This window comes from Stigmatopora nigra, chromosome 16 (assembly GCF_051989575.1).
Source record: "Stigmatopora nigra isolate UIUO_SnigA chromosome 16, RoL_Snig_1.1, whole genome shotgun sequence".
Lineage (NCBI taxonomy): Eukaryota > Metazoa > Chordata > Actinopteri > Syngnathiformes > Syngnathidae > Stigmatopora > Stigmatopora nigra.
The window spans coordinates 4,857,964-4,885,953 of NC_135523.1; the positions used below are offsets into that span (position 1 = coordinate 4,857,964).

The 27,990-nt window shown below is 40.1% G+C and overlaps 4 protein-coding genes across 5 annotated transcripts in view; 2 read left to right on the forward strand and 2 right to left on the reverse strand.

Annotated features, from left to right (window-relative positions):
• The window catches only part of LOC144209419 (glycine--tRNA ligase-like), a 118,887-nt gene that overhangs the window by 64,412 nt on the left and 26,485 nt on the right, over positions 1–27,990 (reverse strand). The gene's annotated exons all lie outside the window — the stretch shown is intronic.
• vill (villin-like) lies at positions 1,288–8,012 on the forward strand. Its single transcript, XM_077735915.1, has 21 exons — positions 1,288–1,398; positions 1,730–1,776; positions 2,615–2,704; positions 2,801–2,875; positions 2,983–3,173; positions 3,581–3,689; positions 3,793–3,903; positions 4,183–4,388; positions 4,472–4,550; positions 4,626–4,724; positions 4,805–4,958; positions 5,180–5,280; positions 5,357–5,494; positions 5,561–5,719; positions 6,276–6,455; positions 6,531–6,676; positions 6,750–6,894; positions 6,979–7,167; positions 7,241–7,309; positions 7,399–7,623; positions 7,689–8,012. Exons 3-21 carry the CDS (start codon positions 2,630–2,632, stop codon positions 7,800–7,802), a joined length of 2,565 nt encoding a protein of 854 aa, XP_077592041.1. The 5' UTR covers positions 1,288–1,398; positions 1,730–1,776; positions 2,615–2,629; the 3' UTR covers positions 7,803–8,012.
• Positions 8,010–16,097, reverse strand: plcd1a (phospholipase C, delta 1a). 2 transcript variants are annotated; one of them, XM_077735914.1, is made up of 15 exons: positions 15,899–16,097; positions 12,907–13,065; positions 11,686–11,914; positions 11,474–11,603; positions 11,188–11,416; positions 10,912–11,113; positions 10,689–10,833; positions 10,355–10,507; positions 10,129–10,275; positions 9,875–10,031; positions 9,664–9,780; positions 9,416–9,594; positions 8,801–8,936; positions 8,591–8,740; positions 8,010–8,525 (listed from the first exon to the last, which is right to left on the reverse strand). In XM_077735914.1, exons 1-15 carry the CDS (start codon positions 15,927–15,929, stop codon positions 8,434–8,436), a joined length of 2,256 nt encoding a protein of 751 aa, XP_077592040.1. In that variant the 5' UTR covers positions 15,930–16,097; the 3' UTR covers positions 8,010–8,433. The 2 variants fall into 2 exon arrangements, with proteins under 2 accessions (XP_077592040.1, XP_077592039.1); XM_077735913.1 differs by lacking the exon at positions 15,899–16,097 and adding an exon at positions 14,463–14,828.
• Positions 17,465–26,764, forward strand: dlec1 (DLEC1 cilia and flagella associated protein). Its single transcript, XM_077735993.1, has 38 exons — positions 17,465–17,681; positions 17,797–17,919; positions 17,981–18,137; positions 18,204–18,317; positions 18,388–18,539; positions 18,612–18,832; positions 18,926–19,010; positions 19,094–19,181; positions 19,339–19,512; positions 19,591–19,727; positions 19,820–19,912; positions 19,994–20,084; positions 20,150–20,312; positions 20,383–20,575; positions 20,931–21,007; positions 21,078–21,243; positions 21,306–21,402; positions 21,476–21,606; positions 21,699–21,860; positions 21,934–22,064; positions 22,135–22,285; positions 22,571–22,687; positions 22,758–22,882; positions 23,122–23,307; positions 23,387–23,454; positions 23,532–23,683; positions 23,808–23,923; positions 24,004–24,074; positions 24,299–24,492; positions 24,629–24,745; positions 24,820–24,942; positions 25,003–25,097; positions 25,171–25,255; positions 25,327–25,524; positions 25,600–25,749; positions 25,816–25,966; positions 26,071–26,191; positions 26,271–26,764. Exons 1-38 carry the CDS (start codon positions 17,589–17,591, stop codon positions 26,368–26,370), a joined length of 4,968 nt encoding a protein of 1,655 aa, XP_077592119.1. The 5' UTR covers positions 17,465–17,588; the 3' UTR covers positions 26,371–26,764.

Below are 27,990 nucleotides of genomic sequence, written 5' to 3' on the forward strand. Positions count from 1 at the left end.
GGTGCATTTTCTTATACTCTTAATACCAACCCCTTCCAAAAAAAATAAAAAAGATGAACGCTAATCTGAATTATTGCCATACTGTTAAACGAGAAAAGCTGATTTATTTGGGTTCAATTAATGACGCATTGCCGTTTTTGAGTGATTTCAGTTCTTTTCAATGAGGAATATCATAATGTTTAAAAAAAAATATTGATTAGCATAGATAATATGAAATTCTATTTATTGGGGGTTTCAACAAAAGGGTTTGGGTGGATAGTAATATATGGAAGAAAAAAAAACAAATCCAAATGGTACTGTACAACATGATTAAAGCTGCAAGTTTGCACACACTCATTTTGTCTCTGCGTTTTAATTGCAGAAGAATGATGTCACAATGCTATGTTATGCTTTTATAATTGACAATTTGTTTTTACCATTCTGTCTGCTTCTCCTTAGAAAAGTTGTGGGGGTGTTGGAGCTTATCCCATTTCTTGTCCCATTTTTAATAAGAGAACCTTGGTAACATAATATTTCAACTTAAATTAAGCTTAGATTTAGTACATTATAGTTACTCTTGTACATGTCATTTTGTCCACATGAAATTAATGTTCTGACTTCTTTCCCCAATGTCCCAAATTCATGCCCAAGATTGTTCCTTAATTCAAGGAACAGTAACAAAATGCATATCCGAACAAGTACATGAAGTCATCGTGAAACAACAATGAAAGATGGCGCCATTCGATGATCTGCAAGCCCCCGAAATCAGATGGATGTCAAGTGGTTAATGTGCAACCTGCAGAAGCTTAGGCTCCTCATGTGATATGCCTGCTAGACTGTTAGCTTTGGCTCTGCTGAGCCTATTGTTTCTTTTCCAGGCCTCTTATTGTACAAGCTTGATATTTTTGGGCCTCAGAAATCAATTCAACGCAACATCATTATGATCACAACTGCCTTCAGCCTGCAGCCTTCAAATCCATGACAACGGTTTGTTTTTCTTATATTGGGAGTTTAATTATGAATTTATCTTATTTTAAATCAAACTTACATTGTGACTTCACATTGAAGTCATGCAATATTATAGAGGATATTCTTTTCATAATGCAATGTTCAATAAGAATATATTTTCTCATAATGGAATCATCCTATCATGTAGGACACAAATGTCTTCCCATGTAGATTATGAATGGAATATCCAATTTTTCACTATTCATCATTATTAATATGACATTTTCATATTGTTTGACAGTGTTTTCTTTTGTAAAGCTTGCACTCTGCAGCACCTTCCGTCTACGAATGAGGTGACAGGAAATTGCAGGTGTGTTCAGGGAGTGGGCGTGGAAGTAAATATACTCTCCACACACAGCACATAAGGTAGAGCTGCTGATTTTCTTTTTGGAATCTGCACCACCTGAAAAGGTAGGATTGTCGTCTACTCATTTGTAAAGAGTACCCAGTGTGTTTATATTAGGTCATATTTAGTACTTTATATTTATAGAAGTACAGATTGTAACTGGTTTATAATTTTAGTGGTAGATATGACAGGTTTGAGTTAAATGAAAAGAAACCAGTCCTGCCTGTTGCATGAACAAAGTATTGATAGTTTTTTTTTTTTATGTGTGTCTTCATAAGTTTTTAAATGAGATCAGTTTACTGTCCCAGCTGCTCTTTTGTGTGAGTTAACTGTGAAGGTAAACATCACTTAATGAAAAGCTGCGCTTTATTGTTGACTTTTTTATTGTGCACTCAGTCTATTCCCTTGGGAACAGAAAGTGGAAGACGGTACATATACAGTAGGTATGTATATTATATATTCCCTCCTTTTGTACTGTATACATTTGCATATGTTTACATGTATACTGTTGTGTGTAAATGCATAGAAAAATGGACAAAGATTTGTACATTCTGAACACAGATTTTAAAGCAAATAGAGACAAAATAATGAGGTAATTTGGGATGCAAAAGTGTGCACAACTTTAAATGAAGGGAGTATTGTAGTATTTTATCAAATGTCAGGAAAGGAGGACTCCTCCTTTTAAGTACTGCAAACCTCCTCAGGAGGTTTGCAGTACTTAAAAGGGTCTATCGTGGTTTGTATTATCAAGGGTTAGAGGGTTTATTAGAGGGTGTGTACTTAGGTATGTGCAACCCAATTATCTCAGTAGTGGTGGGTATGTAACATTCTTAAGTTATTAAATAACTTTTTTTTTATCCGTTACTTGTGTTCTTATCATATATAATTTCAGTTCATTTATTTATGATATGATAAGAGTTCAATAAACTGTGATTCTAATGAAGGTGTGGTGGAGATCATCTTATCTCACAAATTTCTTTGGTAAAATGGTGATGCAATATTCTATACTGTAGTTACTGCCACCATATGTCTCTGTCAGAATGAGTAAAGAAAAAAAATTACACTATCACCGGTGAAACACAGTTTTTGTCAAAATATTGAGCATTTTCTAAAATATTTGCACAATTCTAAACGATTTATTTGAGATTCATTTGGGAAAATGACTATGTAAAACACATAGATAAATATTCTTGTGGAATCTTCCATTTTTCTGTACATTTACTATACTGTATCCATCATATACCAAATGATATTGATACTATATTCATTTATATGCTTCAGTCCACAGTACACGTTATGATGAATGAGAGCAATAAAGATCCCTTTAGGAGTGTCAACAGAAAACCCGGCTTGCAGATATGGACCATTAACGTGAGTCATCCGAGAAAGCAAATGTCAGCCTTCTTTTATTTATTTCAAATGGAGGTGATTCAATTTATACAATTTGTTCTTTCTCTTTTCCAACAGAAGCTGCAAATGGTACCTGTGGTGCCCCACAATTTTGGAAACTTCTTTGAGGGCGATTGTTATATTATTCTGCATGTAAGTATACTTCAAAAGATCCCTTTTCCATCCTCGTGTCCAAATATGGCCTAAAAAAAGACCACATACACATGACAATCTGGGATTGAACCACTTTGACCAACCAGATGAGTCAGAACTTGGGCACGGCCGACATCCACTACTGGATCGGAAAAGCTTCATCACAGGACGAGCAGGGCTCGGCAGCCATTTACGTCTCCCAGCTGGACGAACACTTGGGAGGGGCGCCGGTGCAGCACAGGGAGGTGCAGGGATACGAGTCGCCTCGCTTCAAGAGTTACTTCAAAAATGGCGTCATGTGAGTGTACAACCCCATTGACAATGGTATTTTAAAGATATGATATTCAATATATTTTTATGTATTTTATATAACCATATAATCTCTAATAAATATTCTGCATAATTTATTTAAAGGGATACAAATTTATTTTATTATGGTTAAATTCATTTTTAGAATTTTTTCAAATGAAAATATAACTGGAATATATTTTAAAATATATATATATACATATGTACTACCAAAATATATTTCTCCATCCCATCAAAAACCTCCACAAATGTTTGTGTGTTGCTGAATAAAACAAAAAAGATTTCCGGCAGTCAAAACTGCAACCTCAAAAAACAAATGTGAGGTTAAGCAGTGCCATGGTTTTGTTGGCTTTGTTTTATTGGCATGAACTTTACTCCGCTTTCTCTCTTGTACAGCTACAAAAAGGGAGGTGTGGCTTCAGGTTTTGACCACGTGGACACCAACACCTACAACGTCCAGCGCCTGCTGCATGTCAAGGGTCGCAAGCATGTCACGGCCACAGAGGTAGGCAAAAACACATTAAGTTGTGGGATATTGTACCAAAATGTGTTGGAAAAAATCCCTTAATAGTGACACTTTAGGCTATTTTATGTCTGTTTGGGTGCAGGTTGATGTATCATGGAAAAGCTTTAATACAGGCGACATCTTCCTGCTGGATTTAGGAAAAAGCATCGTGCAGTGGAATGGAGAGAAGAGCAATAGAAGGGAAAAGCTCAAGGTAGACTTCTTCAATTGGGGCACCTAAATAAAATGATCAAAATGAATATGACTAAAAGGAAAGTCATTTTTGTTTCAATACATCGTATCATGATCTTAATAATACTCATTACTCATGTTTCTCCTCTTCCAAAAGTTTTTTTTCATGAAAATGTCTTTTATTGTTTATTTTAATGTGTATTTCATATTCAATATTCATTCATTTTAAATTATTTAAGGTGTTTAGATGTATGTAATGCACAATTAAATGTCTACTTGACCTGTTTATGGTTTCTTTCAGGCCACTTTGCTGGCTCAGGATATCCGTGACCGCGAGCGAGGTGGCCGGGCTCAAATCGGAGTCGTGGAGGGCGGGGACGAGCGCGACTCACCCGAACTCATGAAAACAATGACGGACGCACTGGGTCAAAGGAGCGCCCCGGTCAAGACCGCCGTGCCCGACGATGACACCCTCCAGCCGCACAATGCCCCCGTTAGGCTCTACCAGTAAGTGCTCAAAAACTCTATACTTCTGAACAGTACTTCAGTACAGAAATACTACTATGGTACCAATTTTTGCTTCTCCTCAGTATCTTCGATGTCAGTGGGAATTTGGTCGTCCAAGAGGTGGCCACACAGCCCTTAACCCAAGATCTACTTCAGTCCTCTGTAAAAATCTCTTTTTGCACCTTCTATGGAATCTACCAGTCACTTTTTATCTAATTTTGACTGATTCCATGTCAGGACTGTTACCTCTTGGACAACGGGGGCTCCAGCGTGATGGTATGGAAAGGAAAAACCTCTTCCAAAGAGGAGAGACAGGGCGCCATGAACCGGGCGGTGGTGAGTTGTGGGCTCTTCGGACTTAAATGATTTTGTTTAAATGAATGTATTAATTATTTGTTCTTTTGTGGGTGCGCTAGGGTTATATTAAAGCCAAGAACTACCCGGCGAGTACCAGAGTGGAGGTGATGTGCGAGGGTGGCGAGTCAGCCATGTTTAAGCACCTGTTCAAGAGCTGGAGGGACAAGAATACGACGCGGGGATTGGGCAACACGCATAGTCTGGGAAAGATAGGTAAGTGTGCCAATATAAGGACTTTGAGAGATTAAGAAAAAATAAATGAATGAAAAACAATAGAAATATTCCATAAATTGATTTGAAAATGCCAATATATAATCATGAAAAGAAAGATTAATCGAATATCTGATTGGTATTGGCCCAAATATAAGATGATATTTTTTTGCATGTACAAAACACCATGTTAGATTTTTTTCCCCAATTTTTTTACCCTTCAGCAAAGGTCAACCAGGTAAAGTTTGACGTGCTGGAACTCCACGGACATCCCGAACTGGCGGCGCAGCAACGCATGGTGGACGACGGCTCGGGAGACGTCAAGGTGGGATAATGGAAAGCTGAATTCAAAAGTTCAACAGGATTCTTCAAAACACAGTTAGAATTGATGCGTCCATCAGGTGTGGCGTATCGAGGATTTGGAACTGGCAGAGGTCGAGCCGAGATCCTACGGACAGTTCTACGGAGGAGACTGCTATTTGGTGCTGTACACGTATCGGGTTTCAAGCCGGGAGCAGCATATTCTCTACATGTGGCAGGTTTGATTCCCGATGAGGATATTCCGTTTTTTGTATATTGACCTGAAATGATTTGTCATTGTGCAGGGACGCCATGCCACGAAAGACGAGGTGACGGCGTGCGCGTATCAGGCGGTGCATATTGATGTCAAGTATAACGGCACCCCTGTGCAAGTCAGGGTGGCTATGGGAAAGGAGCCCCGACATTTCCTGGCCATTTTTAAAGGCAAACTTATCATCTTTGAGGTGCGTTTTATCAGTTGTGGAAAGTACCCAAGTACAAATATATATGTTTTAATCTTCTGAGCTTGATTTACAATGCTATACTTTATTTACAAAGATTTGTGTTTCTGTTATGCAACAATAATCCAAAAGAAATTTTAGCTATATTTTTTATCATTTTATATATTGATATATAGACTGTGCAAGCAGTATACTGGTAAAATAATTTGCCAAAATTGTGTTAAATGTATAAAATTATACTACTTCAATCATAGTTACAATACATGGTACTATCATCATTCATTAATTATCATCAATCTTATAAAAATAGTGATTAGGGAAATACTTTTTAAATGTATAAATTAAAAAAAACCTATTATAAACCAAGTACAATTCACTTGAAATCTTGAAGGTATATAGAACCATATAAAATATTTTAACCAAGTAGTTCAGTACTAAATTAAAGACAAAGGGAAACAATAAGATGTAGACAAACAATGATACTACAAATAGGGAAATTATATAAATCAAAGTTAATAAGCAATGGTAAACAAATGCCTGGACATGTGTGTGCTTGAAGGGCGGTACTGGTCGACCCGGCGTGGTCAACCCCGTGGCCGGAGCCAGACTCTTCCAGGTCCGGGGGACTAATGAATTAAATACCAAGGCAACCGAGGTACCGGCTAGAGCATCGTCTCTCAACTCCAACGATGTTTTCCTGCTTGACAGTGATCACTCTTGCCTCCTGTGGTACGGAAAGGTGGGCAGGCATCTCCCATCCGCATGGCTCGCCTTCAAATTTCTGCTTTTGAAGCAAATGGTTTTTGCTTTCCAGGGTTGCAGCGGGGACGAGAGGTTAATGGGCAAAGCCCTTGCTGACGTCTTCTCCAAGCGGGAAAAGCAGGTGGTCATGGAAGGTCAGGAATCTGCGGAATTCTGGGTAGCCTTGGGAGGGAAGGCTCCTTATGCTAGTGACAAGAGGTAAGGAAATAATGATTTGAGTTTGTACCTTTTAGCCAATCAGACACAAGAAAAAAGTTGTTCTTTATCCCAGCTTCCAGGTGGAGGACCCTCCTCACAGCCCTCGTCTTTTTGAATGCTCCAATCAGACGGGTCAGTTTAGGATGACCGAGGTGGCCGACTTTGCACAGAGCGATCTTGATGAGGAGGATGTCATGCTGCTGGATACCTGGGAGGAGGTGAGTACTCAAATACTTCTCAAAAAGGGACTGAAATACCTCTCAAAATGAAAAGAAATGTTAGAAATTGTGCACTTTCATCAGGTTTTCTTGTGGATGGGCGTCTCCGCCAACGAGTACGAGACCAAAGAAGCGTGGAGCTGCGCCCAGGAGTATCTGCGAACCCACCCGGCGGGCCGCGACCCGGACACGCCCATGATTTCTGTCAAACAGGGTTGCGAACCGCCTACGTTCACGGGCTGGTTTAATGCATGGGACCCCCACAAGTGGAGTGTGAGTGAATAATTGTCATGAGGATTTAAATGGATAAAGATGGTGAAACAGCTTGCTTGGATCTTGTCAACAGGGCGGAAAGTCCTACAATGAGATTAAGAAGGAGCTGAACGAAGAGGCGTCACTCTCTCAAGTCAGTATTGTGAGTGGTGACAGAAAATCTAACATTCCTCGCAATTTATTACCAAATTTCAGCATTTTAGTCATACTATGTCCTGTCATATAACGCAGAACCTGAACAACACCACTTTGAATTCGGGCAGAGGTGGTAACCAGGCTCCCGGGGGCCCCACGAGCCCCCCGCTGGTCTACAAGAGTCATTTAGGGGACTCATCACCCCACACCACTAGCCCGACCACGTCATACCCTTTCTCTGGAGACTACCTGGCTCCAGAGGTCCTCGTCAACAAGCCAGCTTCGGAACTCCCCCCGGGGGTGGATCCCTGCCACAAAGAGGTCAGAGGGCACAAAGTGCTTGTTTTAAGGGTAAGTGATCTCTAACTCAACATTCTCGATCGCAGAACTTCTTGTCGGATGCTGACTTTGAGCGGCTGCTCGGCGTGGACCGCCTGGAATTCCAGCGGCTGCCGACGTGGCGACAAAACGAGCTGAAAAAGAAAGCGGGGCTTTTTTAACAGTCAAATGGGATGATGGGGATTGATGGAAGTTTTTCATCTTGAATTGAGTGGTGGGCAAAGTAGGGCCCACTCAAAGCTTTAATCTTTACCCCTTTTAATATTTATTAATTAATCAAATGAAATAATTTGTTCTTTGTTGATACATTTGCACCATATGCACTAATTGATGTGTGAAGTGAATGAATATAATACAATGGCAACACCTTACTGATACTGCTGGTTTTATTACAGAAGTAGTGTAAAAGTATAGTAAATAGATACAGTTGTGGGTACATTAAAAAGTGATATATTTTAATACAGAATTGATTACTTCACATAAATCGTAAAAACCCTTAAAATTGTGTCCTTCTGTGTTAATGTAACAAAAATAAGTCATATCATGCTTGTTCATACACTCTCCTCATGGACATTAAAATCATCTATTTAGACAAAAACAGTGCTAAAAAAAAGCCATATAAATTAAATACTAGTATTATCTTCAGTATTCTCCTACCCAACCTGAACTTACTGTCACCAATGTGACGAATACATTTGTATACTCTCTTTACTTATTCATCTTGGCTGTGTTATTAGGCATTATCGCATTTAAAAAAATACAATAAATGGTAAAAATGTCAAAGAAAAAGAACTATTCGGCATCTAGGAGCATGACATGCACAAAAAGGCCCGCCGACGGTAACACATCGCCGTTCTTGTTCAGGAGCGGAACGTGGCGATAACCTGGAAAGAAAGAGAACAATTCAAAATAGAACGGAGCATCGTTTGGGATTTTAGCTTCCAATTACCATTCTGTATACAGGTGAGTGGAAGGCAGTATTGGCCAATGAGATCGTTGGCTGACGCGGCGTCGTAGTCCTCCACCACCAATCGCAATAAGGCCAGCTCGGGGACGTAAATATGGAACTGGAAGCGCTCATTCCACTTGGGGTTGAATCCTATAAAGTATTTGAGCGTGTCACACGGGATATTTTGCCACGTGTAAGAGAGTTTCTTACCATTGTTTTCTATGTAGTGCGTCTCCTTGCTGGCGTTGTCCACCTGGACGCCGTGCACTTCAACCCTCACAAAAGGGTCCACGATGGATGTTTTTTTATCCACGTTCAGTTTAGGCAGCTGTTGAGCTGAGATTACCTACAGAAAAATTCATTTTATTTATTTAACCTAAAAAAAAACTTCACACACAAATGAAGATTTATCTTTTTTTATCAGGACTTATTGGGTAAATGTATTTCTTTTAAATACTGTGTTACTAAATGATACTGGTAAACATGTTTTTTTTTTAATGAATGCTTTTTTTCCCCATTTGATTTTGAAAAACATATATTAGAGTTAACACTTTAATTTTATTATTTCATATCAGGATGGAATCTTTGGATGAATGTGACATTATAGAATCTTTGCATTTTCATTTTTTACTGTAGTTTTAGTTTTCAGGTTATTTGAATATAGTATAAAATACATTTTTCTAAAATCAGAACATTCCTCCTGTCTTACATTGCAAATAAAATGAGGAAAATCATCTAAAGAGCAAGAATTTTAGGTCAGAGGAAAAAGTATTTTTGCACAAAAAAAAGATAATAGAGAAATGTATTTAGCTGTAGTAGCCTCACCATGATATGAAGGATTTTCCTTCTCAACCAGGGTCCATCAGTAAGATCATTAGGATCGAGTTCAGAGGTGGGGTCTCTTTGGAATTGCGGCTTGAGGATGTAGCCGCACATGCCGTTGGGTAGGAAGCGTCCCTGGTTGAGGTCCATTTCTTTCTGGGGTGTTTGGAAGTTGAGCGCCACTGCCAAACCATAGGGAATGTTACTTATATAATTATTAGATTATTTTGGAATGAAGCGTGGGTACACACCTATCTGGCAACCAGCATTCCACATAGGCACAGGGTTGTAATTAGATGAATCTGTTCTGGAACCGCCTGGGTAGATCCGGCTCAGCTTGTCCATGTTGTGATGGATGAAAGATGTGGCTGTTAGGTATTGGTTGAAATATGTTTAGTTTTAAGTGACACATAAGGTTTTTTTTTAAATGTAAAGGTCAAGAAAAGGGCTAAGATTTCTCACCTGAGTTCTCAGCCAAGCTGAAAGCTTTACTTTCCTTGAAGGAGGACATCTCATAAAAATCCAGCTTTTCCCTGGCATGTTCGAAACCATTGAAGTGGACGCTTTTGCAGTAGACTACAATGTCGGACAGCACGCTGGCCAGTTTAATCTTTGAATGCTGAAGGGGAAGTAGGGATCGTAAATAATGTGTGACAAATTGTATTGACTGTGTATTAATACATTTTCTTTAAACGCCTTCCTAGGATTTTGCAAACCTTTTTGGGGGCACTTTGTCCAGCCTCTTGCTCCGCCGCCTCATCCTCTTCGGATACCGTGTCTTCCAAGATGGTGTTATTGTTGCGGAATGCGGCATCCAGTTTGTTCAGCCGTTTTCCTTTGATCAGAAACTTGCCCTTGAGCTCCTGGAACAAAACAGAAGCTCATCTCCATAACCTTGTTCCAGTAAAACCCCTCCTGGAGCCGGATAAGAAAAGGGCTAACCTCAGGTGATGGGAAGTTGGAGGGCACAGAGTACCCAAGGGGCTGCGAGACCAATGCATCCCCTAGAATGGAGATAATATAATGGGCCATGACTCTTTGTTGGTCCACGCTGCAATGGTTCTCCAAAGACAGGATGACTGGGTAGTCTGATGTCTGTATGAAGATGGCACTGCGTAAGTATGCCGCCAAAACAAATGCAATTCTACGATTTACAGCTTTTCAGTTAAAAAATAAATAAATACACTAAAAAAAAGCATTCCCTTAGTTGGGAAAAAGTCTATAGCATTACAGCAAAGGCAGACCAAGTCATATCTGTGTAAAATCTCTACAACACCTTGAATGCATATTCTTTTATGACTTTGATGGCATCCTGGAAGAGGATTTTGGACGTTAGTGTGTATCCGTGGTAGATAACAGGCTCTCCGTTGGGACCGTCCCAACAGTCCAGTTCTACGCAGCGGCAACTCTTCATTAAAGCTCTGAATTCAAAATTAGAAACTTTATTTCAATGTCTAAGACTTGCTGCAAAAATATGTTTTTTTTTTTTTTTTAAATACCTGATGTAGGCTTCAGTGCTGCTAGGTCCTTTGAGCTGGTCTTTGGTCAGATATGTGTTATGCGAAGATGAAATATAGTAGTGATTAAGTGGCTGTGTCATATCCTGGTAGACGTTCTTGCAAGCTGGGTTTAAAAGGTCACAGTCTTCGTGTTGGAGGTACATCTGGAAGCCATCTTTGCTCATGTGTTTATTCTGTTTGACTAAAAGGGACAATCCAGGTGAGGACAAGGAGGACAAAAATGTTCTTGTTGAGTTTATACCAATGTGTACTGACCCGTTTCATCCATCTCGTATTTTTCAATTAGTCTGAGAGCATCTGACATGCTGGCGTCCTCCCTCTGCTCATTGAGCAAAAAGTTAAGCAGATCCCGTGCGCTCAGCTGACCGTCCGTTTCAGCGTATTTGGCGTAGATGACGTCTATCTCTTCCCGGTGGGTCAGGAGCTCGTAGAACGTCTTGATCTCATCGTCTTCAAGGTGGCCCGAGTTGGAATGATCGCATTTCTACGAGACAATGGCTGTTAGTTAGATGCTCTCCCCAAATTCAATATTTGTGCTCACCTTAAAAATCTCTTCCGCATACACGTCGTCCACTTCGATATTGACGTGTCGCAAGAAGCGCTTCAACTCCTTCAGGTTCATTTTGTTGTCGGCGTTCTTGTCGGCTTTGCGCATGCAGTCGATGATCCAGCTAGCGGTCGGATGCAAGGATTGTATAATTCCACTTAAAATCATTTAAAGGGGAAACTCCTAGGCCATTTATCCAAGGATACTGCTCGCTTTGCTGTGTCCGACTGAGGTTGCGCATGTTGCTCATGATTTTCTCTAAGCCTTTAACCCACTGACTGGCATCCTGCTGATTGTCGGCCATCAGATCAAGAACCTTCTTGCGACCCTTGAAAACGATGGAGAAGCAACGATCTTCCTCGCTTGGATCGATGTGCTTGTTGAAACCCTCGGACTGACGGCCGTTCCGTACCGAGTCGATATCGTTGACTGAAACTAAATGAAGAAGGTAAAAAAAGTGTCATTCAAAATCAGTACAATTAAGGATATGCCCATTGGCAGTTCATTTCAGTGGAATTTTTAGGGAACTTCTTCATTTGTGACATGACAAGCTGTCGAGGCGAGAAACAGAAATAAGTCATGGAGTTAACTTCCTTCCTCAAACTAGACATTGTCGGCTGCATGTGTGCCAGAAACGTGTTGTCTTCTCTATCAACAGGAAGCAGTTTTTTGTCTGCTTTTTCATGCACGTGACACAGAGAAAAATGGGAGTAACATTTGCTTTTATAGGTGAATAGTATGTGAAAAGCAATATACTGCATTGGTGCACATATATTTTAAAAGATGGGTGGACAAAATTGCTTTAAAAAAGTGGTTGCAGGAGTAAACAATTACTAAACTCTCTCATTTGTGGTCAAGCAAGGCAGAGTATTAAATTCCCCCTGCACAAATTGAGGTTTCAGTTCCCGCCCACTCTGCTGCCCTTGTTTGATGCACTCTAAAGCAGATGAAAACAAGAAATGACATCGACACAGTTATTCCCCTGTCTAGATTATTTTACATCAGTTTAACAGTGGCATCCTTCTTATTTCCTGTATTTTGTGGGTGTTCATTTGGACAACTGTCTGCTGTGATAGTTGCAACTCCCTGGTATATCATACCCCAGGGGGAGTCGTAACAGTAGATCTTTGAGTTTGAGGCAATGTAAGTCTCTGTTCTTGTTACCCACCAAAAAACCTGACTGCTCACACACATTGGAATCTTAAAGGGCAGTATTTGGGCAACACTTGAGAATTTGGATGGAAAAAGTTCTTTGGAGGAGGGGAAATATGTCCCCTTTGCCACAAGAGAGAAGAGGGACATTGAAAACAAACTTGTGTCAGACTTTTTTCCAAGCATTATAAATATGGCATTTGTCCATTTTTTTTTGTTCCTTCTTAGTGGTGTGTTTACACAGAACACAGAACAAAATATTTTGGTGTACTCACACGTGTTTTTACGTTTGAAGATCTTGTTGGAATCATGCCACACAGTCTTGCAATCCTCCTGTAGCCGGTAGAAGCGATTTTTCTGCCATGAATGCGACCGAACTTTGGTCAGCATACCGCCGACCATAAGGAAATGCAGATCTGGGTCGCTGTCCAAACCTAAAGGAGGAAAAGGAGAAAAATTATGACCAAAACATGCAATATGATGATAACCAGTGATTCCCTTGTTCTCATTAAGGTCACAAATGACTGGTCTCCTATCAAAATTGACATTGTTTGAGATGCTATGAACAAATCAGAGATTTGAACCCGGAATCATCAAGACTTCTGACTGTCCATTTCACAGTGAGTGTTATTTTTACTTGCATTGCATGATAGTTCACTTAGCATTAGTATTTAAACAATTGTATCGGTATTAGAACAATATGAGCCAGTCATACTACAACATTAATCTGAATTCTGCATTTAGCACTATCAACTTTTACTGTGGAATTGGACATGAGCAGCTATTTACAACTTATCGACCAATATTGTAAGATCAACAGGAATGTATGGCTATTTTTGGGTGTTATTTTGTGGTAAACGTGTATTGGGAAAGTCATCTTGAATGGGGGATAATCATATACATTGAAAGAGGGAGAAAGAGGTTAGGTGTCATTGTGTGTTTATATAACTCGACTTTTTGGTGGGAGTTAACATTTTAGGATAGAATGCAAGTATTGTCTTGTCGAGGGCTGAAATGCGAGGGGAAAAAAGGTGTGAGGGTCGTAGGCAGAATAACAACATTGCTGACATTTTTGCCCCCACTTTGGCCGGTTAAGCCGTCTGAGATTCTTGTGCATTTTGAATGAAATCAAGCAAAGATGTGCAATTTGAATGCCAAGTTTAACAGAGAGGAAACCGCATGCCTTTGTACTCACTCGGGTGACTCATATTTAATACAAATCATGTGTTTTTTTTTTTTTCAAGCTAACACCAGATTAAGGATCATGCACTTTCAATCTGACAAATAGATATAAACCCTTAGTTCTCTTGTCTTTTAGCTTTTAGTACTTCCGCATTTTTTGTGTGCAAAACATTCTAAAACATGCCTTGATTTGTTTGATGTTGCATTTCCAGAGAAGTCATGGAAAATATGATTAGATGTCCTGTTTTGCACATTTTCAGATCTAAATGATAACTTGGAATTCAACTTTTTCATGCAACAAATTACTACATTACCATGAGTCTTTGGATACATTGTTTTGGGTAAAAACTTGCAAATTTAATCCAAAATCTACCGGTTTCCATACCAGCAAAACCAGTACCAAAAACAGGAATCTGGTGTTTTGGCACTGATCATACTGGTACAGAAACAACGGCATCATTTGATGTTTTCTCAATTCTTAAATACTTGACGCAACTGTTATGATAACATCTTATTATTTTAATATAAAAGAATGTTGTTTTGTGCTTTTTTTCCAGATTGATACCCGAAGCACTTTAAGAGTTGTTTTTCTTTTTCTTTTTGACAAAAACAGTTCCCAGAAATCTGGGAATAAGTGAGGTTAACTCACCCATCCGTTTTTTTCCGTTTTCTTTAAAAACTTTCCTCGATTGTTGTTTACAAGCCAACTCCCCCGACGAACTCCTTTTCTGCCTTTTTTTCCAGCACGACATTGCTCCAAATAAGTTGATCTAAGGTCGCCCGCAAGAAAACTTCCCAAAAAGCTCCATTCATGGACCGAGGTTGGTAAAAAAGAGGAGTTATACCTAATAAAATACATAACACGTAGGAGCTGTCATTGGGCGTGTCCGCCTAGTCTTAAGAGCGACTTTTTTTGCCTCGAGCGTCGGGGGGGAAATGAAGACAAATCCTCATAATCTGAGGAGTCCATCTTTGGAATTCGTCTATTTATTTACACATCTAACAGTAAGATTGCAGTAGTCTTACGTCAATTGTGGACAAGAGCGTAAACAAATGTGTCATGTGACCTAAGAGCAAAATTGACTTTCTATGACGACTGTCCAGGTCAAAAAAATGGAATATTATTGAAAAAAGAGTCATTATGGTGTAATCAATCAAACTTGTATGTCGTAATAAAGTCAAATTCCATCTGTTGACAAGTGATTATTCAAGTTCAAGTGACTGCTGTCAGTTGTTAGATGCAAAATATAACATAGAAATTGAAATATACTTCTTCTTAGATCTAATGAGACTATAAATTCAAATAAAAACAACAAAACTGTCTAAAATATCTACATTATACATGGGTCTGTATATATTTGTGCGTGTATGCATGCATGTATAGATTTATATACTTATGTACACACTACATTCTATAATGTATGCATATGTGTACAGTTGTGGGCCAGATTTTTTTTCTTAAAGTACTAAAACAAAAGTTTCAATCAAGCATACCCCCAGGAAGAAACTAAGAATTAAAGTAATGATTAATCAAAGAAATGCTTGTACCCGTTTAATAGTATGAAGAAAAAAAGGTTACAGGTAAAAAATATGTAAAGGTGTCATTAACATACTTGATCAAAACCTGTTTATGTCATGCACTACCTAAATCGTATAAAGAAATGGTTGTTTTCAATTTTTATTTATTTCATAATAACAGAATAATTTGAAAATATATGCTAAATTATTCCACCATTTTATCCATATACATTTTATTTAGCATGACTTGTTATTGCACCATAGGTCATCCCAAGAGTGGTTCACAAAACATACTTAAACCATGAGTAAATTCAGTCTTATACCTATTAAACAAATACTACTAAATACACTTAAGCTCTTTATAACATGCAAGTTGGCCAATCACAGGACGGAGACTTTAACACAAAAATATGTTGAAATCATAATCCCTAAAAACAACAATCCAAGCTTATACTGTTGGCCCACGATGAGTAACCCTTCCTTCTGTTGACATATATGTACATACATAAATTGTTCAATCAGAAGTAAAATTGTGATATAAACCGACACGTCACTTAATGCACTTACTGCGAATAGTGGAATTTCCATTGGCCTCCATTCTGTCTTGTCTCCAAGTATCTGCTGGGGGCCCAAAGTCCACCACGCCGTCCTACTCCACCCTAATTCTGGATTGCAAGACTTCTGTAGGGAATTAACTTTTGCCCCCTTGTCCCTCGTATTTCTTTCCACTCTCTGAGCTGCAATGTGTAACTGCCAACAGTCCCTGAGTCGGCTTCTGTCCACACCCACTACTGCCATGCCGGCCGGTCTGACGAGTACTTTTATGCAGGCGTGGAAAGGAAAGTTCTTTGGAATTCAAAGACTTCTTTCATTGGAACCAATCTTCCTCACCTACTCATTGCTGTCTTTGGATGTATGTGATAAGGAATGTCTCTTAATACTTATTGTCTACTTGCACATTTTTTTCCTTGTTGTTTATTTACTAACATGTAAACTTTATAGAAAGGTTGGGGCATGTCACCATCAATAAAGAACCTGCTTATTTGAAAGTACTGGAGATTCCTTGATTCATTTATTTTCAGAACGGTTTATCGTCACAAGGGTCACGGAGGGTGCTGGAGCCTATCCCACCTGATTCGCACACAAGTTAGGAGACACCCTGAATTGGTGAGCAGCCAATCGCAGGGCATAAGTAGACAATGGTACAAATATGTAATTGTCATTGATCTTATCATTATGAATCACTCCTTGGAAGTGTTTTGGAATTCCAAGATCACAAGACAAAAATACCTAAGATGATTCAGTCATGTTTTATTTCTTTCTCTATAAAGGCTGCATTTGATGTTTGATGTGAAAAGTACTTCAACAGTCGACGCATGGGGCCTCTTGAGCGTGATTAGATTGTTACATTATAAAGACCCACACACATGCTTCTTTGTTAAGAGAGTCAGCCATCAGCTTGCTGTCTGATGGGGTCCCTCGCTGACTGGTGGGCTTGTGAAAACAAGCTAAAGATGACAAAAAAAGCAGGAGTTGACTACCCCAGCAATTTGCGAGATCATGCTTCATTTAACTAACAAATCAAACATCGCATTTCGTATATAGTGACAGCCTTGAATGCTTATTTGTTGTAGTTGGGTTGTTAACAGCAGGTGACCTTTATGTTTTGATAAGAACAGCTTGGAAATGATTGACAAGGTCATCACTTGTGTGGTCAGATCACACAGTCACATCAAATTACCTTTGTTTAATTGGAAGGTCAAAATAATAATGTACATAAATTGGAATAAATTCTAAAATTAGTCAGTTTTACCCACTAAACTCCTGTTTGATGATCTAAACATGAAGATTCGAGACCTCATTTTTAGTGATCTGCTGCCCTCCGTAGGATTATAGTAGTGCTGTTCAAATCAACAAGAAGCCCAGAAAAAACAAACACATGTTTTGTTGTAACTGTAACTATTCTGTATACATTAGTAACTTGGTACTATATCTTTGAGTTTTTTTTAAAGAGGTTTGGTTTGTGTGTTTTAATGAGAAGGAAAAGTCCAGCGAATGGCTGTCTTTTCAAGCAGGCTGGTTGTCATGGCAAACATTGTGACCTCACTGTAAACAGAGTGTTACTTCAAAGTACTCACTGTCTGGACTTGAAAATGCACTTCTTTCAAACTTTAAGGATGTAGCCAACATGCTTGCAAAATGCAAACACTAACATCTGGTTGCTGAGTGACTTAAGTTAACTTTTTTGGGGGGAGTCATGCTGCAGGAGCAAGAGGAGCCAAAAATGGAGAGACCATCTCGATGTGATCTGCCTGTGGACAGTCATACTCCTGCTTCTGCAAAATCACAGGTAAGCTTCAATGGGATCTCAAACTTGAGTCTTTGAATGTGGAATTTTAAGAAATGCTATATATTTATCATAGTATAATTTAGGGAGAAAATGTTCTTTTCTTTTCATCCAAAAGGACATTTCTCACGTGTTAGCCAGCACCTTTAAGGATCTCTACACCACAGTCACGCCATGCAACCTTATGAAGGCAAAAGGGAGGAGCAGCTATCATGTCAAATATGTCGAAGAACTCAAACGGGTAGGCATGACTTTATCAAGCATCTCAAGATGTTTTGATTTCAACAAAATCTTCTTAAAAGGTCCGAGCTGAATATAACCAGCGTATCAAAGAAGCAGATATGCTGGAGAGCCACATCATTCAAGCCAGAGCTCGGGCAGCCTCCACAGAGCATCTTGCAGCAGAACGCATGAAGGAGGATTTTAGGGATGTGCCTGATCTTCAGGGTCTCCCTCCAGGTGAACCAAATATCCATCCAATGTTGACCTCATGCATGGTATAACATCTCATTTCTCTCCTTCCAGTTAAATCCGCCTTCATCTGGCATGTTGATGAAAGTCTTCTCCAGATAAATGACTTGATTTCACCGCTGGACTATTTGAAGCCCCCGAAAATACAAATGAAGGCTCCAACAGTCGGTAATGTTTCACCCGTGACATTATGGATTATGGTTTTTGCCATTTTGTCACATTTTTTTCCTTCTTTCAGTAAAACCTGATTACACCAGACCCACCATTGCGTACACCATGCACATAGCCACTGAGGCACAGGAAAAAGCTTTGTGGAGGATGGAATCTGAGACTAGCCAGACTCTGGAGAGCAGTTCCATGGCTCCAAAACACAAGAAATCTCCCCTTGAGGTTCGCAGTAACTTTACAATACCCTTCCTCTTAGACAAGCAACTTTATGAGTCATCTTTCTTGATGGATAAGACACAGATCAAACCCAAGCCAAAGTGGAAGGACGAGCCGAGTGCAACGGAACAAGCAGAGGGCAACACTAAACTCCAGAAGATGAAGGAACGGCAACACATCCTACTCAACCCACGTTTTCTGCCTCCAAAAGCCCACCATGGCGTCACCTCGCTCATCCGTCCGCGTTCAGTGAAAAATGACGACGTGGGAGACGGCAACGGCAGCGAATCAGCAGAAAGGTTCGATCGTGTGACACTTTGATTTGATCTGAATTTGCATTTGAGTCTTCTCTTGTTGGAATTCAATGGTTCTCCTTTTTCTCTCATTTGAAGCCATAAAGATGGTCCCATTCAGGTCTTCTTGGCTAAACCATCTGTTGTGCTCTTCACGGTTTACAATGTGGGAATGGTATATGAAGTAAGATTTACCATCTTCACTAATCTAGTGGGATTCCTTACTCTGAAACGCAAAAAAAAAATCCCCTCATTTCTCTTCCTCAGACAACACTGGATTTAAAAAATGTGACTTTCTCCAGCCGCGACATCCGAGTCCTCCCCCCAAACACTTCTTACTTCACTATTGGTTTAGGTGAGCTCTAATTGAAAGCAGTCCCTACCGACGTGCTTTTTTTAATCAAAGTTTACTTAGAAAACTGATCTCATTGGCCTAATAAAAAACACGTTCAGAAATGTTCAGCTAACCAAATATATTATCATCTTTTCACATTGTTATTATTCCGTTAAAGGGAGATTTCCTGGAAAGGGTGGCGTTGTTGCTCCAGGCATGAGTTGTAAGTTCATGGTGCGATTTGCTCCGGACTCTCTGGCTGACTATGAAGATTCCATCATGGTGGAAAGTCAGGGTGAAAATACCCTGGTAGTCCCCATCCAGGCACGGAGACCACCTCCTATTCTCACCTGTGAGTTTTCTATCACCTTAAATCACTTGGTAAGTCTTTTCTCTGTCAAAGCTGACTGTTTTGAGATCCTATTTGCAGTGCCAAGTGTTCTGGAATGTGGATACTGTCTCATTGGAGGAGTGAGATGTGTTGAGATCTATTGTCAGAACATCGGCCTCAGTGCTGGTACCTTCTGTATCTTCCCAAAGAATCAGTGGCCTGCCACCAATCCCAGAGTATGAAAAGGCATTTTTACCGCCCTATCTATTTTTTTAAAATATTTGATTCTCAAAATAATTTCTGTTGACTTTTTATTTTATCTATCTAGCTGGCGTTTTCAAATATGTATTCTGAACAGCCTCCTTTTGCCATCAGCCCATCTTTCTTCGCCCTGCAACCCGGAGAGACCACCGTAGTCGAGGTGAGGCTTTACTATGCTGAGCACAATCCTATTTTTTACACCAATTGATCCTTTTTTGTGACTTATTGCTTCTATTTGCAGGCAGTTTTCTTTCCCAACACCACGGAAAAGATTTCCCAGATTTTCACCATCGTGTGCGACAACTGCCAAGTGAAAGACATTTGCGTTCAAGGTGAGACCCCCTTTTATTTCCACTCTAGAAGCCAGACTCAGACTCAATTCCTCTTCTACTCGTAGGTGAAGGCCAACTCATCGCTCTTCAGCTATTATCCGTTTCTGGCAAGCAACAGCACTCCGTGTTGGGGGAGATGCACGACCTCACCGCCGACCACTTTATCCGATTCGAACCCTGTAACTCTCATTCAGTGCAGCAGAAAACGGTGGTCATCAGGAACAATGTGTATGTGCACTAAACGCCAACATAGAGATCTTATTTTGCGTACTAGTGATGTTTTATTTCTTTTTGGTAGCCACTTGGAGCTTCCTTTCCACTGGCAGATCATGAAGCCCAACCTACTGCCTCTGTTTTCGAGCGAATTACCCGAGGCCTGCCACATCCAATATCATCTGGACAAAGAGAACATTTTCCAAGTTACCCCGGCAATGGGAATTCTGGCCCCCTGCCAGGATCGAGAGTTCACAATCACATTCTATCCCAAGGAGGTACAAAATAGGACTTAAATTTCTAGGTATTATATTCTTATTGAACGGTTCTTCCCATCAGTAGCAGTCAAATATGATTGCTCGCTGTTAAGTAACAAATTGAACTAGAAGTACAATGCAAAAATGTATAGATAAATACCTACAAAGCATGTCTTATCATAAGTTTATTTTTAGTATGACCTTATTGAAACGGACCTTGCCATAAGAAAAAGTCCAAATAATCACAACTAAACTAGTTTTGCAATTTATGTAATTAGGTGACCAAGTTTATTTATGAAAAAATACATTATTTAAACAGTGTTCCTGCACAACTGAAAATAGATGCATTTTCTGGGTATTTTTGTCGTTTTTAAAGATGCAAGAATACCACAGCGTGTGCCATTTGATCCTGAGTGATGTCCCCCAGCTGCCGCCGGAGTCCCGCGATGAAGGGTAATGCACCATCCTTATGACACAAAAGTGTTTTTTATTACCCTGGCCTAACTGGTAGATTTTCCGTCAGGTCCGTGCTGCAGCCCGTGCGCATCGGCTCCAATGTTTGTGATGCCACCGTCATGGAGATCGAAGTCAAGGGGTCGACGGAGCCCTTTAACATCCTGCTTGAACCCTACGCTCTTGTCATTCCTGGAGAACTTTTTCTTTTCAACACAATCAAGCGACATTTTAAGGTGCTTAGTCGGTATTTTATTCTTGAAAAACATTGCTTTAATGTGTTTTTTTTTTAAATCAGATGTGGAATCACAGCAAAACAGCTTTCTTCTTCCAATGGGATTCACTGAAAAGCAATGGTCACAAAATAGAAGTAGATCCTCCAACAGGAAAAATAGGTGAGGCTAAGATGTTAATACTTCAGGAAAAGTGGCATTCATGACGATTTATTTTCTGCCTTCAATTTTGCAGATGCAAATCAGTGTAGAGTTTTTAACTTGAATGTGACTGGAGGCAAACCAGAGAAGGTGGTGACCAGTCTTCTTTGCCACATTGAACATCGAAGCGAACCGGTTACATTGCTTGTTGAAGTCTCCTTCAAGGTAAACCAGACCCTAACCATTAAAAACACAAGCCATTTTCCCCCTATTTTTATGCTGAATTTCCCATACATGTACAATGCTTTTCTGCTTAGGGTCCCAGCATGACCATCGATGTTCCCAATGTGGACTTTGGCCTCATGAGACTGGGGGAGGAACGCCACAAAGCTTTGAACCTTACCAACGTCACAAAGCTGGAGGCTTCATGGACGCTGAAGGAGGTGCACAAAACTAAAGACATCGGCCCAGAACCGCAGGTATATAACAAATTCACATTGAGGAAAAAAAACACTTTTGATAAGCTATAGAGGATCTTCTCTCTGTTTTTAGCTGATTTTGGAGCCATGCAATGGCCTGCTGCCTCCTTTTAGTGGTTGCATTGTGGACATCCACTTCAAACCCAAGGTTTGTCAGAAGCTGGAAACGGAGCTGGCGTTATTAGTGGAAAACGGGACAGGATGGTAAGAGAAGATGTCGATTAATTCAACCATTGTATACTTTTGGCTCACCAGTCGTGTGTGTTTGTTGAAGTCATCTAGTGTTGCGAGCAGATGTGCAGTCTCCTCAGCTGTGTCTGCTCAGCTGCGAGTTGCTCCTCTCTGAACTTTACATGGGTGTGGCTGCACAGGGGACCATCACTCTCTTTAACCAGACGCTTCTGCCGTCCAAGTTCTCCTGGGTGGTATGTGTCATGTTGTAGGGGACTTTGTGCATTGTGGTTTTAGAGCTAAGGTTCAATTTCAGCACCTCTAATAACAGTGCATATAATGTTTAGACAAAATAACATCTAATGAGATCTTAAGGCAATCTGGTATACTCATTTAATTGGCTAAAATAAAACTAAGTCTCTGTATTTATTAAACAATATTCTTTCCTCTTGGATCCACATGATTTAAATGTTGTCTGTCCCTTTAATATGTGCAGATTAACATTGTACCCAAGGTTTCTTTTTTGATATTTCCCTCAGGCTCAGCTCAAAGGTCAGCAGGCATCCCTCTGTTCTGCAAGTTTTGAACCCCCAAGTGGCACCCTTGGACCAAATGGCAGCTTGGACATCACAGTCTCCTTCATGTCTCACACGGATGTAAGACACTGTTATAGCCAGCACTTTTCTTTTCATTTCAGAATTCTAATTGGTTTTCTTTCAACGCCAGTCTGCCCTGAATGATGTCATTGCACTGTGCGAGGTGGAGGGCATGAGCTCGCCTCTTGTTCTCAGCATCCTTGCGCCCATCACCCAGAGACTACGAGTTTCTTACTCTCTTCCCGACGACAGGTTGTATGCTGGGTTTTTAGGCTATAGCTATCCAAAATCTGTTCATATTGTACATTAACAAATGCTTATTTTGGCTGTTGTTGCCTATTTTCCCATTACTTTTGCATATAATATTTTGTAACTTATACTCCAGTGCAACTTATATATTTCTCCCTTTCATTGTGCATTCTATGGCATATATACATAAAGACATAGTATGAATTTATCTTGAAGAAGTCATCACCATTCTTCTTCTCCACCAGAAATGTTCCTGTGGACAACACTGAGCAAACAACATTGATTGTCGACTTTGGCGACGTGCTTCTGGCGCAACCCATCACCAAACAGGTGCTGATTACCAATCACACCGCCATCCCAGCAAACTTTACCATCCAAGCGGAGTATTTCAACTCTGATGTGTCAAAGCCCAGCAACCATGTCAAGATCAGGTGCTCATATTCATTCATTTCTCCACTTTTCTATTGTTTTGACTGAATCCCAGCCTTAACCCCCCACTTTATAATATAGACCCCAATACATGAGAAAGCCTCTTCACTCAGTCCAAGCTAGAAAATTAGAGGAGCAATCACACAAGGGTATGCACAATTTCTCAGTTACATTCCATTATGATGCTGGAATGAGCAACAAATTCGATTTGAATCTTTGTTGGCAGACTTTTTGAGCAACTTACTGGCTCATGGAAAAGGAGCAGCATTTTACATTGTGCCAAGCGCTGGAACACTGGAACCCTTTGAGACCCAAACTGTGGAAGTGACCGCCTACAGTGACATGTGGGGGGAATACAAAGATAATCTCATAAGCAAGGTATTTCATATATTTCATCAATCTCAAAAGAACCCTGAAAGTCCAATTCTCTGGTTACAACAACAAACATATTGTTGTATAAAGTGTAGATTAGATACCATCAGTGAGTGTGTTCTTGCAACAGGTAGGGGACCTTGAGCCAAGCTTCCTACCCGTGCAGATGATTGTGAAAGGATGCCCACTCTACTTCCAAATCACGGGTCCACGTCATGACGACCAATACCAGGGACCCAATGTCCAGTGAGTGCCACAATATATTCACAGCATTTAACAAACACAATATAAATGTTAAAAGAGGTTCACGCTGACCACATTTTTAGGTTTGGTACTCGATTATCTGGAGGTGACACTATCTCCCGCTCTCTTCGCATCAATAACCCCACCTTGTTTGGTAAGTTGCATTTTTAATTCTTCTGCATATGGTCTGCCAATTATGTATGTGAAAAATGTATAGTGTAAGTACAATAATACTATAAAAAGTGTGAAATGGGGGGAAAAGGCAAATCACAATAGGAAAGTATAGAGAGGGGTTTAAAAGTCAACTAATATTAAAAATACTGGGTGTTACTGTATATTTCAATAAAACAAGAAAATTGTTTCAATTTCTTTTGACAGATATCCGTCTGGACTGGGAGATGTACAACGTCCATCCGGACCACCGCAAACTGGTTGACATTCTCATGTCGTACGGTGAAAGCTTCCCAATCAGGGAGGCCAATGCTAGTTTGCCGGGGGCGCCGAAGCCTATCAATGGAGAAAATGCTTCGAAGAGCTGCGCTACAAGCACTGAAACACTCTGTAGTCCCACTGTGAGCATCAACACCATATATATGCCATAATAATATTCCAAGTGTGGCCTTAATAGGACTTTTTTCTTCAGACATTTGGGCCTATTAGACTAATATCTTGCTCCTTGAATACTACCATTCAACTTCTCCATTTCAGAGCACAGAGAAAGAGGACAAAACTAAACCCGCAAAGAAAAAAATGCTGTCTGTCCACATTCGTCCTCACGTGGGAGATAAGTCAGATGAGCCATACTGTGTCACACCGCAGCAAATTGTAGGCCTACTCACATTGAAGCTAATTGACTTATATTATAACTAAAATCACTAAATGTGTTTTATTCCTACCAGGTAATCCCCCAAAAAGGCAACAGTACTGTGCATATGTCTTTCACTCCACTCACCTTGCCTCCAGGATCTTCTGAATCTAAATGCATTGGTTTGGCGCTGGGGTACATTAGTTTAGATACGGAGGTAACAGCTTCCATTTGATGAGTTGGATTCAATAGAAACTCACTTATTTTTGTGTTTCAGGTGTCTGCCTGTGTTCCGGGTAAGGTGACACGTTCATATGGTTTTGATTTGGAGCCCATTAGAGTGGACTTACTTGCAGTGGTCAAGACGGCAGTGTAAGACGTTAGAATATGTCATTCCTTGAAATGCATCATTAGAAAGATAACACTTTTGTTCCTCTGACTGTAGGCTTTCGGTCCAAATGGAAGATGATAACAAAGTGTTGGAATTTCAAACCTCGGCTGGCGATTTACTGAGAATAGACGAAGACGAGGTGAGTTCAACATCAATACAAACACTACTACTGAGCCATCAATTCACTTTTTTTTAAATACATTTTTGCAGGTGTTACTGGAAGAATTTGACAACGTGCAAAGCTTCCTCTTAAAAAACACCACCGAGATGATGTTGCGCTTCCGACTGAAGACTCAACCGCCATTTTCACTAGTCAAAATGCCGCCTCAACCCGGGTCGACCCTCTCCAGCAAATCTTCAGTCTCAGACCCCCAGATGTTGCTTCTCCATTCCCAAAACAGCATACTGGTACAGCCCTAAACAGAAAGGTTGGTTGTTCAAAAAAGGGTCCTCACTACCATGTATACCTCACACCTGGACTAGGTAAGGGTGGCCTTTTGCTGCTCACCACTGCTTTTGGACTACACCGAGCATCCCACAGAAAGCGCCACGCTCGTTTCCTGTGACGGTGGATACAAGCAGCTGAAGATCCAGCAAAATATCATCATTCAATACAGCAACAACAGTCAACAGGTCAGAAGGACGCCATTATCATCATCATGTTAAAGTTCCCCTTTGCCAAATTTTATCTCGTTTCAGATGGTGCCTCTGTGCGCACACGTGAAGCTCGCATCGTTGTCTTTGTCTACTGAATTCATCAATTTTGGCCTCTGCTACGTGGGCCACACGCAGGCCAAAGAAGTCAAGCTCTACAGCCTCGGATGCCAAACACACTGGTCGTTGTGCATAGGTACGTGCCATGAATCCCCCTGAAATCAATGCAGCTCCAGGGTGTGTTCAAGGCTTAGAAAGAAGAAGAATTTGACTTCTATGTGGCTTCTTTGACATCTTTAGAGTCAAGTGAAGACACCCCTCAAGTCTTCAATGTGACACCGTCCTCTGGACTTCTCCGCTCCAGGGACTACCAACCTACCAGTGATCACTGCCAACGTTTGGAGATCAGTTTTGTCGCCAGGTAGCAGAGAGAAAAAGTATCATGCTCCTCTACTCTGGACCTCAGTGTTAAATTTACAATTGTGTGTAATGTGTTGCAGTGAGGTGAAGCAGTACCAGGCCACAGTGGTGATCACTTCAATCCTTGAGAGGAATCCACTCCGTTTGCAACTCAGAGGGACAGGATCTCGCCAGATGTAGTCGGAAATTGCCTTTTATTCCTCTTCAGTTGTTTGAATAGCCATCTCAATGCATCTGCACTGTACAATTGACTTATAGTAGTTCCTTTTTATTAAATGACTATTTTTTCAGTCTAATGAACATTCATACTACCATAGAATCATATGTCAAATATGTCAAAATACACATTTTTTTATTATGAAAGTGCAGTGATCAATATCACAAAATCAAGCATAACATATAGAAAATATTTTTATATTAAAACACAATGTATGAGGCAAATGTGCTAAACATGCCACCATTAATTATTTTCTGCTTGCAAAATGGGGAATATTGTATTTCCCTCACATTTCTTTACTGTTTTAATATGCATCTGATATTGAAGAATAATAAACTGTTATTATAAAACAAATGGCACCTTTGCAACTAATTAGAGTTTTGTGTCTGGATTAACTCAATTTATAATGTCATACTGGGGAAATTACTTTTAAATTAGAAATAAAATGATGAAAAAAGACATTTTAATAAGGCACAGTGCTTCTAATCTTTACAAACATCAATGTGAAAGAGGAGTTTCATAATGTATGCTTATCCAAGCAGTTCCAATCCTTTGGAATTACCTGACTTGCTCTCTAATAAAAAACAACAGAATGCATCGTGTAGCAAACAGATCAGCCGTATCCCAAAAACAGCACAGGCAAAGCAAAAAAATAAAAAATAAATCCACTGAGGAATGCAAATATGCAATTGATATTCTTTGCACTCTTGCTGCCTACACACAAGCACAGCAAGGGCATGTTTGATCACAATGAAATACTGCTGTGTGTAACCCAATGTGAAGGTCAATAGCGTGTTTGTCATTATTGTCCTCTACTATATAGTCGACCACTGCCCCTCACCGTGTGCTTTGGGACTGCTCCAAGCCAACACAACATGCACAGCAGTATTTCGCTCCCACCGCCCGCTGACAGCGCCGTCCTCACCTTGGTTCGGGTGGAAAATATCCCATATTCATACCTGTCAACCTCGAACCATTTGTGATCTTACCAAATTTTGTTTTCGCCCTTACATATATGTATAAATACATGGAAAATCTTACCACTTTACTTTTTTGACAGGAAACGGAAATCACATGGTGAAAGTGTTACAAAACGAAATGTTTATCATGATCTTTTTTTTTTAGCCAATCAGAGGCGCCGGTACATATATCACTTGGCAGACATGCGTTTCCGGGAAGAAACAATGGCGGATGGTGAAAAATGGCTAGAAAGTGCCTTAATTTATTTTTTTTTCTCAAAATCACCGTTTAGCGTACCATTTTCATGTGTACAGCGTACCAATATAAAAATGGGCTTTCAGTTGTACCAATTACGGCGAGAACGTACCAGTTGACAGGTATGCATATTGAGCAAAATTGAGTAAAACTGTCAAACAAACCGACGTCACTGTACCTCTGACTGACTTTTCAGGAAAATGACAAAGACAACATGATGACAACCAACTGAGATACTGACCTTCCTACCACACTTCTTTTGCATAAAGTTAAACTAAAAAATTGCATCTAAAAAAACTGGCTTTTCAATGGTGTTTAAACATGGCAGAGTGGTTTGCGTATCGGACACACAGTTCTCAGGTCAAGGG

Coding starts and splice junctions, on each gene's coding strand:
- plcd1a (XM_077735913.1), bottom strand. CDS start 14,565: ATGTCGTGCTGGAAAAAAAGGCAGAAAAGGAGTTCGTCGGGGGAGTTG. Junction 13,066..14,462: donor AAACGGAAAAAAACGGATGG/GTGAGTTAACCT, acceptor TTCCTCCTTTAG/GTTTGGACAGCGACCCAGAT. Junction 8,526..8,590: donor ACTCACCTGTATACAGAATG/GTAATTGGAAGC, acceptor CTTTCTTTCCAG/GTTATCGCCACGTTCCGCTC.
- vill (XM_077735915.1), top strand. CDS start 2,630: ATGATGAATGAGAGCAATAAAGATCCCTTTAGGAGTGTCAACAGAAAA. Junction 5,495..5,560: donor ATATTCTCTACATGTGGCAG/GTTTGATTCCCG, acceptor GTCATTGTGCAG/GGACGCCATGCCACGAAAGA. Junction 6,456..6,530: donor GCCTCCTGTGGTACGGAAAG/GTGGGCAGGCAT, acceptor TTTGCTTTCCAG/GGTTGCAGCGGGGACGAGAG.
- dlec1 (XM_077735993.1), top strand. CDS start 17,589: ATGCTGCAGGAGCAAGAGGAGCCAAAAATGGAGAGACCATCTCGATGT. Junction 20,313..20,382: donor GTGGTCATCAGGAACAATGT/GTATGTGCACTA, acceptor TCTTTTTGGTAG/CCACTTGGAGCTTCCTTTCC. Junction 21,607..21,698: donor TTGTTGAAGTCTCCTTCAAG/GTAAACCAGACC, acceptor TTTTCTGCTTAG/GGTCCCAGCATGACCATCGA.